This window comes from Zootermopsis nevadensis, unplaced genomic scaffold (assembly GCF_977971745.1).
Source record: "Zootermopsis nevadensis isolate Lab colony 2312 unplaced genomic scaffold, Znev_1.0 Znev_ptg000005l, whole genome shotgun sequence".
NCBI classification, from domain to species: domain Eukaryota; kingdom Metazoa; phylum Arthropoda; class Insecta; order Blattodea; family Termopsidae; genus Zootermopsis; species Zootermopsis nevadensis.
This window is the reverse complement of record NW_028259137.1, coordinates 1,372,867-1,389,060: the sequence shown is the minus strand read 5'-3', so window position 1 is coordinate 1,389,060 and position 16,194 is coordinate 1,372,867. Positions and strand designations below refer to the sequence as shown.

Sequence of the window (16,194 nt, the reverse complement as noted above, 5' to 3'; positions counted from 1 at the left end):
CTATGTATAACTCGAATTATACACCAACAACTTTGGGGGTACAAAGTTGAAGAGAAATTATATCTGGGGGTACGCGAACAAAAAAAGTTTGAATACCACTGTGGTAGAGTGTACTTCACCACAACACGCACCATGGAAAGTTAAAAATGGCATCACTATTGTATGAAATATTACATCGTTTCAACGTTTTATATAATTATCCTTTGTACCTAATTGGGGTCCATCTTGGATTTGTGATGGACAAAATGGTACTGGTACAGAATTTGTTCAGAAACCGTCGGCTTTAACCCTCAATATCATTCCGCCATTGCTCCATAATCATCCACGTGTCTCTTGAGAGATGGACAAGGACCCATTACCGGTCCATTCCCACAGAAACAGCCTCGCCAAATAACAATAATAAATAATAATACGGTACGCATTAAAATATACTTTCTCATACCACGCATATATAATGAATTGGACACGATGCATTAATGTTTTTTAAATTTCCAGAATAACACATGTGTAAACATAATATTTACATTCAAACACTATTTGTGTTTTGATAGTTTCACGGTGATACGACGTACTGCGGTCTTCTGAGTGGTAGTGACGTGCAATCTTAAGTTTATACCCTGAAGAAGGTAGTAACACATTCTTTCGAAACGCTGGTAACCACCTACATACAAGACTACACGGTATCATAACCTAAAAGTACAAACCACTTAACCTTGAAGCTGTGTGTTGGTCTTCTGGGTTGTAACGCCGTGAGAACTTGTTGGCTGAAGATGGAGACGGTATGTTCCTTTAAAACGTTAGTGTCCACCTACAAGTGCAGACAGCGTTACAACTCAGAAGACCAATATCAACAGTATCTTCAATATTTAACTTTTCATTAAAAACACTAGCCTTGTAATCCTGGGGTCTCGGGTTCGATTCCCGGCGGTGCCCGAATTTATAACTTGTGTTGGGCAAGGCCGTGGCGTAGGCATCACGAAGTTTTCCTCCGGGGGCTTCCCCGGTTTCTCCGTGGCATCCCAACAATTACTCCATTCACACACAGAAGAAGGCAATGGCAAACCACTTCTGGATCATCTGCCAAGAACGTATATGAACAGGTCCCAGTCCGAGAAAAGGATGGAAGGATCCTGTTCATATGGACCTGTCGTCAGACAGAACACTAAATAATAATAAATAAAAAGACAATTTTAGTGAACCACACTCTCATCATTTTCGTCAAAGGAACCAAATTTCGTTAATGTTACGGAAGAAGTTTGTTTACTTTTGTCAATAATAATTAAGGAACTTTTTAAACGACTGAGGAAAATGTTACTAGTTCCCTTACATTGCTATAAATGAAATGTAGTTCGATTTCTTCAGAAGAATTTAACACTGATGGTGGGTGTCGGTCTACTAGAGTTGACTGACCGTGTCCATGCATAATCCTCCTCCGACTTTCACCACTGTATGGCATTAAGACCTGTGACACAACCGGCATTCGAGATATCGTGAAGTATTTCAACGACAGAATTTCAAACAAAAGTCACGTGTAGACTTATCTGTTACAGGCATGTCTTGGCACGAACAGTGAAGCCATACACAATAGAGTTGATTTCTTTCATCTCCTCCTTCTGACACTTCCAATTCTGACAGGCACATTTAAAATGATATGTCCGCCATCACCATGCAATTATTACAAAGGTCTCAGGCCAAGCTTGAAGACCTCATTCCAGACCCTTCTTTCATACGATGCTCCACTAATCCAGTTTGCGTTAAACACGCCTTAAGAAACTGTGAATCTTCATACGACACACATTAGTTACGTTGTATCACATCCAAACTGAAGTTAAGTAAATTTTTCAAGGCGGTGAGTAGGTTAAAACGTCGTGTAGTCTGGAAGACGTTTACCGATGTTTCAAAGGTCCTTGCTGCCTCCATCAACAGGGGGATATATAGAGGCAGCAAGGACCTCTGAAACGTCGGTTAACATCGACCAGACTACACAGCGCAACAACCCAGAAGACAGAAATCTTCATACTAAGAATCGCCCTGATGATGGAGGCAGTATGACCCCTGAAACGTTGGTTAACATCGACCAGACTACACAGCGCAACAACCCAGAAGACAGAAATCTTCATACTAAGAATCGCCCTGATGACGGAGGCAGTATGACCTCTGAAACGTTGGTAAGCATCGACCAGACTACACAGCGCAACAACCCAGAAGACAGAAATCTTCATACTCATCGCCCTGATGACGGAGGCAGTATGACCTCTGAAACGTTGGTTAACATCGACCAGACTACACAGCGCAACAACCCAGAAGACAGAAATCTTCATACTCATCGCCCTGATGACGGAGGCAGTATGACCTCTGAAACGTTGGTTAACATCGACCAGACTACACAGCGCAACAACCCAGAAGACAGAAATCTTATTACTCATCGCCCTGATGATGGAGGCAGTATGACCTCTGAAACGTTGGTCAACATCGACCAGACTACACAGCGCAACAACCCAGAAGACAAAAATCTTCATACTAAGAATCGCCCTGATGACGGAGGCAGTATGACCTCTGAAACGTTGGTAAGCATCGACCAGACTACACAGCGCAACAACCCAGAAGACAGAAATCTTCATACTCATCGCCCTGATGACGGAGGCAGTATGACCTCTGAAACGTTGGTTAACATCGACCAGACTACACAGCGCAACAACCCAGAAGACAGAAATCTTCATACTCATCGCCCTGATGACGGAGGCAGTATGACCTCTGAAACGTTGGTTAACATCGACCAGACTACACAGCGCAACAACCCAGAAGACAGAAATCTTATTACTCATCGCCCTGATGATGGAGGCAGTATGACCTCTGAAACGTTGGTCAACATCGACCAGACTACACAGCGCAACAACCCAGAAGACAAAAATCTTCATACTAAGAATCGCCCTGATGACGGAGGCAGTATGACCTCTGAAACGTTGGTAAGCATCGACCAGACTACACAGCGCAACAACCCAGAAGACAGAAATCTTCATACTCATCGCCCTGATGACGGAGGCAGTATGACCTCTGAAACGTTGGTTAACATCGACCAGACTACACAGCGCAACAACCCAGAAGACAGAAATCTTATTACTCATCGCCCTGATGATGGAGGCAGTATGACCTCTGAAACGTTGGTTAACATCGACCAGACTACACAGCGCAACAACCCAGAAGACAGAAATCTTCATACTAAGAATCGCCCTGATGACGGAGGCAGTATGACCTCTGAAACGTTGGTTAACATCGACCAGACTACACAGCGCAACAACCCAGAAGACAAAAATCTTCATACTAAGAATCGCCCTGATGACGGAGGCAGTATGACCTCTGAAACGTTGGTAAGCATCGACCAGACTACACAGCGCAACAACCCAGAAGACAGAAATCTTCATACTCATCGCCCTGATGACGGAGGCAGTATGACCTCTGAAACGTTGGTTAACATCGACCAGACTACACAGCGCAACAACCCAGAAGACAGAAATCTTATTACTCATCGCCCTGATGATGGAGGCAGTATGACCTCTGAAACGTTGGTCAACATCGACCAGACTACACAGCGCAACAACCCAGAAGACAAAAATCTTCATACTAAGAATCGCCCTGATGACGGAGGCAGTATGACCTCTGAAACGTTGGTAAGCATCGACCAGACTACACAGCGCAACAACCCAGAAGACAGAAATCTTCATACTCATCGCCCTGATGACGGAGGCAGTATGACCTCTGAAACGTTGGTTAACATCGACCAGACTACACAGCGCAACAACCCAGAAGACAGAAATCTTCATACTCATCGCCCTGATGACGGAGGCAGTATGACCTCTGAAACGTTGGTTAACATCGACCAGACTACACAGCGCAACAACCCAGAAGACAGAAATCTTCATACTCATCGCCCTGATGACGGAGGCAGTATGACCTCTGAAACGTTGGTTAACATCGACCAGACTACACAGCGCAACAACCCAGAAGACAGAAATCTTATTACTCATCGCCCTGATGATGGAGGCAGTATGACCTCTGAAACGTTGGTCAACATCGACCAGACTACACAGCGCAACAACCCAGAAGACAAAAATCTTCATACTAAGAATCGCCCTGATGACGGAGGCAGTATGACCTCTGAAACGTTGGTAAGCATCGACCAGACTACACAGCGCAACAACCCAGAAGACAGAAATCTTCATACTCATCGCCCTGATGACGGAGGCAGTATGACCTCTGAAACGTTGGTTAACATCGACCAGACTACACAGCGCAACAACCCAGAAGACAGAAATCTTATTACTCATCGCCCTGATGATGGAGGCAGTATGACCTCTGAAACGTTGGTTAACATCGACCAGACTACACAGCGCAACAACCCAGAAGACAGAAATCTTCATACTAAGAATCGCCCTGATGACGGAGGCAGTATGACCTCTGAAACGTTGGTTAACATCGACCAGACTACACAGCGCAACAACCCAGAAGACAAAAATCTTCATACTAAGAATCGCCCTGATGACGGAGGCAGTATGACCTCTGAAACGTTGGTAAGCATCGACCAGACTACACAGCGCAACAACCCAGAAGACAGAAATCTTCATACTCATCGCCCTGATGACGGAGGCAGTATGACCTCTGAAACGTTGGTTAACATCGACCAGACTACACAGCGCAACAACCCAGAAGACAGAAATCTTATTACTCATCGCCCTGATGATGGAGGCAGTATGACCTCTGAAACGTTGGTCAACATCGACCAGACTACACAGCGCAACAACCCAGAAGACAAAAATCTTCATACTAAGAATCGCCCTGATGACGGAGGCAGTATGACCTCTGAAACGTTGGTAAGCATCGACCAGACTACACAGCGCAACAACCCAGAAGACAGAAATCTTCATACTCATCGCCCTGATGACGGAGGCAGTATGACCTCTGAAACGTTGGTTAACATCGACCAGACTACACAGCGCAACAACCCAGAAGACAGAAATCTTCATACTCATCGCCCTGATGACGGAGGCAGTATGACCTCTGAAACGTTGGTTAACATCGACCAGACTACACAGCGCAACAACCCAGAAGACAAAAATCTTCATACTAAGAATCGCCCTGATGACGGAGGCAGTATGACCTCTGAAACGTTGGTAAGCATCGACCAGACTACACAGCGCAACAACCCAGAAGACAGAAATCTTCATACTCATCGCCCTGATGACGGAGGCAGTATGACCTCTGAAACGTTGGTTAACATCGACCAGACTACACAGCGCAACAACCCAGAAGACAAAAATCTTCATACTAAGAATCGCCCTGATGACGGAGGCAGTATGACCTCTGAAACGTTGGTAAGCATCGACCAGACTACACAGCGCAACAACCCAGAAGACAGAAATCTTCATACTCATCGCCCTGATGACGGAGGCAGTATGACCTCTGAAACGTTGGTCAACATCGACCAGACTACACAGCGCAACAACCCAGAAGACAAAAATCTTCATACTAAGAATCGCCCTGATGACGGAGGCAGTATGACCTCTGAAACGTTGGTAAGCATCGACCAGACTACACAGCGCAACAACCCAGAAGACAGAAATCTTCATACTCATCGCCCTGATGACGGAGGCAGTATGACCTCTGAAACGTTGGTTAACATCGACCAGACTACACAGCGCAACAACCCAGAAGACAGAAATCTTCATACTCATCGCCCTGATGACGGAGGCAGTATGACCTCTGAAACGTTGGTTAACATCGACCAGACTACACAGCGCAACAACCCAGAAGACAAAAATCTTCATACTAAGAATCGCCCTGATGACGGAGGCAGTATGACCTCTGAAACGTTGGTAAGCATCGACCAGACTACACAGCGCAACAACCCAGAAGACAGAAATCTTCATACTCATCGCCCTGATGATGGAGGCAGTATGACCTCTGAAATGTTGGTTGACATCGACCAGACTACACAGCGCAACAACCCAGAAGACAGAAATCTTATTACTCATCGCCCTGATGATGGAGGCAGTATGACCTCTGAAACGTTGGTTAACATCGACCAGACTACACAGCGCAACAACCCAGAAGACAGAAATCTTATTACTCATCGCCCTGATGATGGAGGCAGTATGACCTCTGAAACGTTGGTTAACATCGACCAGACCACACAGCGCAACAACCCAGAAGACAGAAATGTTATTACTCATCGCCCTGATGATGGAGGCAGTATGACCTCTGAAACGTTGGTTAACATCGACCAGACCACACAGCGCAACAACCCAGAAGACAGAAATCTTCATACTCATCGCCCTGATGACGGAGGCAGTATGACCTCTGAAACGTTGGTTAACATCGACCAGACTACACGGCGTAACAACCCAGAAGACAGAAATCTTCAAATTCATCGCCCTGATGACGGAGGCAGTATGACCTCTGAAACGTTGGTAAGCATCGACCAGACTACACAGCGCAACAACCCAGAAGACAGAAATCTTCATACTCATCGCCCTGATGACGGAGGCAGTATGACCTCTGAAACGTTGGTTAACATCGACCAGACTACACGGCGTAACAACCCAGAAGACAGAAATCTTCAAATTCATCGCCCAGATGATGGAGGCAGTATGACCTCTGAAACGTTGGTAAACATCGACCAGACTACACGGCGTAACAACCCAGAAGACAGAAATCTTCATACTCATCGCCCTGATGATGGAGGCAGTATGACCTCTGAAACGTTGGTAAACATCGACCAGACTACACGGCGCAACGACCCAGAAGACAGCCATGAAATTAAAGTTAAATTATATAATAAGAAACTTTAATATCTTAGATTCAACCCTGGATACATAAAAAAAAACACAAAATAGTATAAATTACTTTTCTAATTCACTTAGCAAGTCATTGCCTAATCATCACGTCACGGGCGTGTAAGTGGGATGAAGATTCTGTATCTCGCCACCAGATGGAACCTTCTGGTTAAGTTACCCCATATCGGGATATGACGAAGGCGACAGTCGATGTTCTTTCCGGGAATTGAACTTGGTTATTTCAACACTTACTGATAAGCCGTCACATTTTGGGACTCTGTAAAGCATCCAGGATAGTATTTATAATTTAATTTCTGGTGGCACGGATCTGGGATCACAAAACACTTAAGAGAAATTAAACTTTAAAAAGATTCACAAAACAAAAAAAAACTATTTTATTATATTCACATCAAAATTTAGGACAGTTCATTTAGTAGAGAGAATAAGAAAATGGCTGGAGTACGGGGGTTCAGTTCTTGGAAGAACAATATATATACCACCCTCCCTCATACGTCAACACAACGCGGTGCTTAGCTAAGTTGTTAATATATTTATTAAACATTAAAACAGAATTTTGATTTGATGACACATATAACAATATAGAAATACGTTTCATAAAGAACAATTATTCTATGGAAGATGTTATTATTAGAGCTGTAACGTATTATAGACTCATACGTAGATATCATAGTTTGGAATAAACATACCGCCTTCATCTTCAACGTTGAAATGGATATCTGCCTACAAGTTTACTCTTTTACGTAACACAAGGTCAATGTCGATATCTTAAGGGCCTCAGTCTCACTTAGCCCAATTATTCTGAAGATTTTTCACGTCCTTTGTGATTAGATTGAACATAAAATCTGCTGATGAAATCAGGAAGGCTCAGATGGACGGAGCATATAGCACGCATGGAATAAGAAATACGTACAAAATTTAAATAATTAAATCTAAAGGTACGATAAACCCAGGTTTAGATGGGTGGATAATATTAAAATGTATCTTAAGAAATAATATGTGAATATGTAGACCAGTAGCGGACTTTCATGAATATGATAACGGAATTTAAAGACCGATATAAAGATAGCTTCTAGCCAAAATATTTGCTACAAGAATATGAAATTCAGGGCTAATTTAGTGTTAGATCAGACACGTTGGTTTTGTACGGTTTCATCTACACGTTTTATTGTATACTTCAATTTCAAGTTGAAATCTCAGTAATTTGCCTGGAAATTGAAGAAAATAAGATAAAACCAAATTCAAAGCAGAAGACAGAGCTCTGACCAGTATCTAACACAGGTATCTCAATGTCAGAGATATTTGTGCCATCCTGTCCAGTTTACGTTCTGTCAAACTGTGTATTGAACGTAGGATTGAGGCAGCAAGGACCTCTGAAACGTCGGTAAACTTATACCAGATTACACGGTGCAACAACCCAGAATACATCGATCTTAAAAGAAATCCAAACTGAATTATAAAATAAATTACATTAAAGTAAACTTAAGTAACATTGTCCTAAATCGAATGAGTTAATTCTGTAATGCCCATAACAGAGTTCTATCTAAATTAGACGAACTGTAGCTACGTATTTGACACAGGCGAAATTATAAGCTTACTTGCGAAGGTGTGTGCTGAATGAGAGGATCATACATAAACTTCGCGCATGCGCGCCAGCATATCAACGGGTTACACGGTCAGTGAGGAGAGGCTTTGTGTCAAAGAAGAGAATGACTAAGATTGAACGATCAAAAACGTGAAGGCTTTCATTTAAACGTATAATTTACAGACAAAAGGCTAGGCTCTGTAATACAAAAAACAATCTACATAAGAAGTGTACAGTGAAACCTCGTATCAGCCTACTTTACAATATGAATTACAGTATTCATTTCATCCAAATTTATAGGGCGTGTATAAGAATACGTCTTCAGTACTATTTAAAATGTTTTCATCACTTAGGAAGGTGTTTATGTATACACTGAACGCTGAGGCGAATAAAAAATTGCAAGTATTCAGGTACGAGCGGTTCACATAAACACCTGAGTGTCTGTGATAACAACGAAGGAACCCCTACTGGGCATCGAACCCCGTTATATCGACATTACATTCCGACATTGTCCAATGTACGTATAAGTTTTCTAAGTTTTAATCCACTCGATGTTTCACGATACTGGTCATTATAATGTCATATTTATTTTAATTTAATATTATCGATATCTGATGGGACAGAACCTGTGATATTTTTAATAAATGGCTGTTATTAGTTAACATAATAATTTTGTATTAAATATTTCTCGGTTTTGATCTCAACCGTCGGAATTATCATAAAATAAACAATAAAAATCTATCACTAAAAAAACCAATCACCTAATACGGATATACGAGGTGCGATCGGAAAGTTTAAGAACTGCGTGTATAAAAACCCGTACACTTATCTCAGGTATTAAATTCATCCATCACCCTCCAAGTAGTTCCCCTGGGAGTGAACACAACGATCCCAGCGCCGCTGCCAAGCCTGGAAGCATCCCTGGAAATCTTTCTTTGTCAGCCTGTCAAGCACCATCTGCGATTCTGCCTGAATCTCTTCTATCGTCTCAAATCTCCTTCCCTTTAGCTGAATTTTCATCTTTGGGAAGAGGAAGAAGTCACACGGAGCTTAGAAAGGAAGTTGGGGTCGGTTCTTGCAAGATCTTTGAGCTCCTGACAAACGAGAAGTCGATTCTGCTTCTGGTCCTCAGACTACCAAAACGCCCGTAACTAAGAAACAAATGCTAATTCGATGATGCCGGCTGGCACACTGATTCACTATGAATGTGGGCCGCACCCCCTAGCGGCAGAAGCTCGTACTACATCCGGTTCGCCCTCTATTGACACAGTCCTGAAACTTTCCGATCGCACCTCGTATATATCAAACAATGGAAAATGTCCAACCTGAAGTTCATTTAGGGATTTAAACAAACTCCGGTAATTCTCTCACAGATCAAGGAATATTATCCGTGTGTGTATATATGTACGTCTTTATGTATAATCTTTGATAATGAACACAAAGTGTGTTCTGTGACGTTGCATCAGAATTTCAGGGTCTTATTTCTGAGGTCATTCTTAGTCAGAAATACGTATGGACACAGATTAGATATTTCATGGCTTCGAAGTTATCGATATTTTAAATTCACGATGATTTTAATTTTAACCTTACGTAACATTAGGGAAGTTTATGCGTCTTAAATGATATAAAAAAACTATTATAGACGTCTTCAAGGGTGACGGGGTACCCATTCCTATTCCAATCGCCTGAATGAAAAGTTCTCTGACCGATGGATTGGTCATGGTGGTCCAATGAATTGGCCACTCCCCCTAGATTTCCTTTGAAAAACGTTTTGTATGAAGACAATATAAACAGAAGAGTTGAATTACACAATCGAATCTTTCAATGCTCCAAGACGCGTGACGTTTTAGTTTAAAATGAATCGGATGTGATATTTGTGATTGCAAATGGCCTCAGTAGAGATCATGACGCTGACATGAAGCTACTAGAGACTGTAAAATAAATAAATAAAACTTGAAATACGAAAAAGGACGAATGAAAAAAAGAAATTGTTCTGTAGAACCAAGACAGAACAATGTTTCTCTCATGGTGAAGTCGAAACTCGTCTAAAAAATAGACTATTTTAAATTTTGTTCGTATTCAAATAAAACATAATTAATCTCCATTACTATTATAAACTGATTGATGTTATTTAAAATATTATTGTTTATTCTGAGAACCACGTCATCCACAAATATTTTAAATGTTAAAATAGATGGTATAAATAGTTACCACTGGTTTTTGAGTGGTGTAGTGTCAAACCGATGCCCTTTGGTTACGCGGAATATTAATTCAGCATCACAGCGTGGTTGAAGACAGCCTTCGTGTTTTTCTTAGTAAGTTGTAACTTATGTTGCTAGGTGGAAGCACTGTACGTCACTCATTGTTTCCGCCAGCTGGATGATACAGACAAGAAACCTTGAAAACTGAGAAATATGGCGAAACAGAGGAGGCGTTGTCCTGTCGCTGTTTGGTACAGACAGTTTCATTGAACCCACGTAATGATATCAGACTAATATTTCATCAGACAACCTGTGGGATAAATCTTATTTCTAACTTCACACTCGACTTTACTGTCAATATCGTAGAAACTATTCAGTTCACTTAGTATTTATAAAACGAAATCGGGAGTCATGGAATTTGAAATTGGATTTCTGGATAGGAGATTTCCGGGCGAAACATTGAACCATGGACGTCCCGAATAGCAAGCAGGAGACCCCATTCATGAGGTTTTCACAGAAATCCAGACGTGTACGCGGTAATACTTCAGTTCAGACTGAAGATGAACAAAGGTTATTGAAACAGAGGGCTCTTAACTACAGAGTTTGCCGCCAGAGGGTGGGAGGTGTCTTCGTCAGACAATAGCGACACCACTCGCATCATAAAACAACAGTAAACATTACGACTGAATAAATCTACAAGATAACTGAAATATGCTCTCTTACCTACGGCTGTAAATACGAATTATCTTGGTCTGCTGTTACAATTAATGATATCAGATGGTCGCAGAAGGCTTAATTATGGATAACCTTGCATCCTACATACACGGACACACTTGGTGCCTTGCTTTAAGGTTACTGAACTATTCTAACTTCACGCCTCGTCCACGCTATCCTTAGTAGATATTAGAATAAAATATTTTACAAGGAGCGGAATAAAAACCACGGCCGCCCAGCACCTAGTGAGTCACTTTCACCTACAGAATCTTTGCCCAAATAAATTTTACACGTATCTTACACACAAATTATCATCATTATTATTTTTGTTTCTTATTGATAAAGGCTAAATAAAATGTCTTTACATAATGGATACTGTTGGTATCCGTGTGCCTACAAGGGAAATTATATTTTCTACTTTCAGCGTAAGCAATTATTAAAAATACATAAATTGTTTACCTATTTAGTAAGAGGAATTTTCCTTTTGTAAATATTTTCTCAATTCCTTTAGTTTTACACGTTTTGTTTCTTTTTATTATATTTTATTATTGTTGTCTATATTTATTGGTATTTGGCTGTAATGGTTCTTGGCTATTAGCGAACGCCTTAATAAATTAATTTGATATAATTATTACAAATTTATCTTTACGACATTTTATGGGGAATCTGTTAAACCAGACGTGGGTAAAAATCAAAATAAGAATAATAGTAATAAATCATGGACATGTGAAGCCCAAAACGACTACTGTTGTTACAGAAAACTGAAAATGTAGTTCTAATAAACATTTTCCAAATAGATTTTCAGCTAAACATATTTTGTTTTTATCTACGCACTTTCTTGGTAAATTCAATTTGCTAAATTTTGAAGTAGTTACGCTTTCTTGCCAAGAGATGGCACGGCACGTTTATTTCTAATGATCATGCCTCATGTCAGATATATCAGACCGATTTGAGACCTATATATTTCATTCCGATTAATAAAGTATCAACAGGTCGTTGAAATTAAGCCTCTTAAGTACGTATGAATTCACAGCGTATTAGTAATTAAATTAATATGAACACTAGTCCACAAGTTCCGTACTGATACCGGAAAAGTGGAAAACATAACCTAAAATACAACATAGAAACATGTAACTTGTGTACGTCGTGCTGCAGAACTCACCAGAATACGTCATAGCTCACGCACAACACGAAAGCGTTACACTGCGCATGGGCAGAGCTGATAGACAGAAAACTAGTTCCGTCCTGTCTCGTTTGGGCGAGGTCGCTGAGGTGCATAACAATGAGTGAATTAACACCAAGACAATGAGGGTTGAAAGGGTACACAATACACAAATATGTAGCAGCAGAAACCATTATACGTCCTTTCTCGCTTTCATATAAATGCAGTATGGAAACTCTACACCCGCCATCTTGCGGCAACAACTCCAATCTATCTGCTTTTTGAAGGTTATGTAGTCAGACGATAAACTACTGCAACTTTTTGTCTTATAAATAAAACAAGTTTTCGATAGGGACATCTACATTATTTTTCATCGTATTGATTCTTTGTAAATAAACCTGGTTCTTCACTTTTTATAGGTTTTTCTTCTGTTAAACAATTTGTCACCTCAAACCATTTAGTCGAAGTCGAGTGTCATTGGATCATCTTTGTCGTAATTATTACTACGGTTTTCAAATATAGAAATTTATTTTATATAAATTTCTTAAATTAATTATTCGGTTTTTGTCCTTCTAATCACAATTATATTTAAAATTTACAAATAAGATAATTAAAATATTATTTTATGTTCCACATCGAATAATCGATTTACATTTGGAACATTTTTACAACATGTTTCGGTTTCATCGAACCATCTTCAGGTGTAAAATTATATCAACAAACTTAAAACTCAATTACAATTTCTGTTGTGTAGCATTTTGGTGATGTTTTCTGGTGATGTTCATATCCAGATTATTTTCATATATTGGAGCGAATGTATTGTTTTGAAGTGAAATGCTTTTGATGTTCTACATCGGCCTGCAATACAAATGATTTAAAGAAACACTTATGAATACGAAAGGATATAGAAAACAAAATAATATATTGGAAAGTAAAATTGAACATACCAAAGATACATCTTAATGTGTCTGGAAGCACTAACGTATCTGAACAGTCATGGTTCAATACTGATCGCGGTTGCTTGTAGGGAGAGTAAGTGAAAGGTGGTTGTCGGGGTTGGGGTCAAGGATCTGAAGGGCATTAAAGATGGGGTTATTAAGGTAAATATTATTATCGTTTAGGCAAATGTTTTGTTTAAATGTTTGCTGTATATGATATTTTTCTATTGTATCTCTATGCAAACATTTAAACAAAACATTTGCCTAAACGATAATAATATTTACCTTAATAACCCCATCTTTAATGCCCTTCAGATCCTTGACCCCAACCCCGACAACCACCTTTCACTTACTCTCCCTACAAGCAACCGCGATCAGTATTGAACCATGACTGTTCAGATACGTTAGTGCTTCCAGACACATTAAGATGTATCTTTGGTATGTTCAATTTTACTTTCCAATATATTATTTTGTTTTCTATATCCTTTCGTATTCATAAGTGTTTCTTTAAATTATTTGTATTGCAGGCCGATGTAGAACATCAAAAGCATTTCACTTCAAAACAATACATTCGCTCCAATATATGAAAATAATCTGGATATGAACATCACCAGAAAACATCACCAAAATGCTACACAACAGAAATTGTAATTGAGTTTTAAGTTTGTTGATATAATTTTACACCTGAAGATGGTTCGATGAAACCGAAACATGTTGTAAAAATGTTCCAAATGTAAATCGATTATTCGATGTGGAACATAAAATAATATTTTAATTATCTTATTTGTAAATTTTAAATATAATTGTGATTAGAAGGACAAAAACCGAATAATTAATTTAATATTTGATTCACAATATGACGCAATTATACTATCTTATAAATTCCTTCATTAATTTTTAAGACCTGAGTTTACGTCGGTGGGATAGCAATACTGTTCTGGATTTTGGAGCCTTGTAGGCTCACCGGCAGATGGCCAGCGTTTCGGAGAAACATACCATCTCAGTGTTTACGGCCATGAAGATGGATGTAATATGTTTATCCGAAACGTTAGCATCTACCAATGAGTCTACACGAGATGAAAACCCAGAATAACAACATAATTCACGCTCGTTTCGATTACTAGCCTACTAAATTACTTTGATGATTCTAACTCTACATCGGAAACAAAATTATTCTATTAACTACGTAATTTCAGGGCGATGCATCATAACTTCCCAAAGCAGCCTGTTTTGTATTCGGGATGTCGCAGGTTCAAATCACGATCTGGGGAGCGACTATCATAAGGTTATTTCATAATTTTCCTCAGTCACTACAAGTTAAATGCAGTATAGTGACTTAAATTCATGAGATGATAATGTTGCGTCATATTGTGTTGAATATATACTTGTTCAATTTTATCAGTCTAATCACAATAAAATATTATTATTAAATATTAAAATATTACAATTAACATTTAAATATTTAAAATATATTAAAATGATCCTCTCTATCGAAATGTTCGATTTACATTAGAGCATCATATTTTACACTACATGTTTCGGTTCTAAATAAACCATCTTCAGGTGTATAATCCATATAAACTCAAATGTAATATCCTATGTGCAATCCTTCGTCAGATGTCCATCAAGTATGACTTAAATTCCTTCCATGTCCTTTCGAGCTCAATATTAATTATTCATTAATCACCACACCAAAAGACGCTGTAGGTTTGCAGTCTCAACACCTGAGATCATCGGAAATTAATTCCGGGATTAGAATTATAAATTATGTAATTCTGTCTTGTAAATTATTGGTCTTTATTCTTGATAAATATATAAAACTCTTAAATACACACTGTGGCCAAAATGGGAAGTTACTGAATATTAAAATAGGTTGTACATATAATTAAAAATTGCGTTTAAAAACTCATTGTGACATAAACAAATCAATGTGAATTGAACTAAACTACAGTACACTAAACAAAATAAAGTAACACTATTCCTAAACTACCTTATACGGAACACTTGTCATTTCGTAGTAAACTATTCACATGAAGTTCGCGTACGGTCAGTACAAAAATAATTTGAAGGATCCTTCCTACAAAAATGCCCCCGATTAGAGGCCCCATTGGATAAAAATATCTTCATCTGATATTAAAAAACTTGTTTGACATCTCAGTACCTCAAAGTTCTTCGTGATTAAATGTAGTTCTTAATCGTCCTGTTAAATAGAACATTATAAATGACTGTTAGATTTTAATTAATAAGACATGTTCGTAAACAGTGAAACTACTCATAACATTATCTCAGGGGTTTATGGCCTGAAGCTTTCACAGCGAATAAGTATAATTAATTCTCCTGAGAAAACTGTGACACAACTCTTCAACTAATATCAATTTATAAATAAGTGGCTCCATTATAAAAACACTCAGATTAATATATATATATAGAGGCCTGTAATAAAAGTAAACTTTCATAAGTCATATACCCTGAGATTGCTTTATGTCTCTACTGACTGAGAAATGTACGTATAAATTAAGTTAAATCTATTTAAATATACATAAATTCTATAGAATATTAGTAATATAAATATTAAACGTGTCTCGACTAAAAAATATCCTATCTACGTATATCTAACACTAGCCCTTCAATATCGATAGCTGTGTTTTGGGTCGAGATGCCGTATCGACTTGTATGCGTACCAACATTCAAAGTTATTCACTTTTAAAACGATACAAAAACGTAGTGGAATGTGTGGGTTTTTTAC

At 39.1% G+C, this 16,194-nt stretch overlaps 1 protein-coding gene across 2 annotated transcripts in view; it reads right to left on the bottom strand.

The window, feature by feature from the left end:
• Positions 1-12,295: 12,295 nt before the first annotated feature.
• The window catches only part of LOC110835429 (integrin alpha-4-like), a 51,849-nt gene continuing 47,950 nt past the window's right edge, over positions 12,296-16,194 (bottom strand). The window contains exon 24 of one of the 2 annotated variants that reach the window (XM_022075630.2): positions 12,296-12,615. In XM_022075630.2, the coding sequence (XP_021931322.2) occupies positions 12,583-12,615 (33 nt within the window). In that variant the 3' untranslated portion in view covers positions 12,296-12,582. Of the gene's footprint in view, positions 12,616-15,228; positions 15,649-16,194 lie in introns of those variants that run through there. The other variant, XM_022075631.2, reaches the window with a different exon arrangement.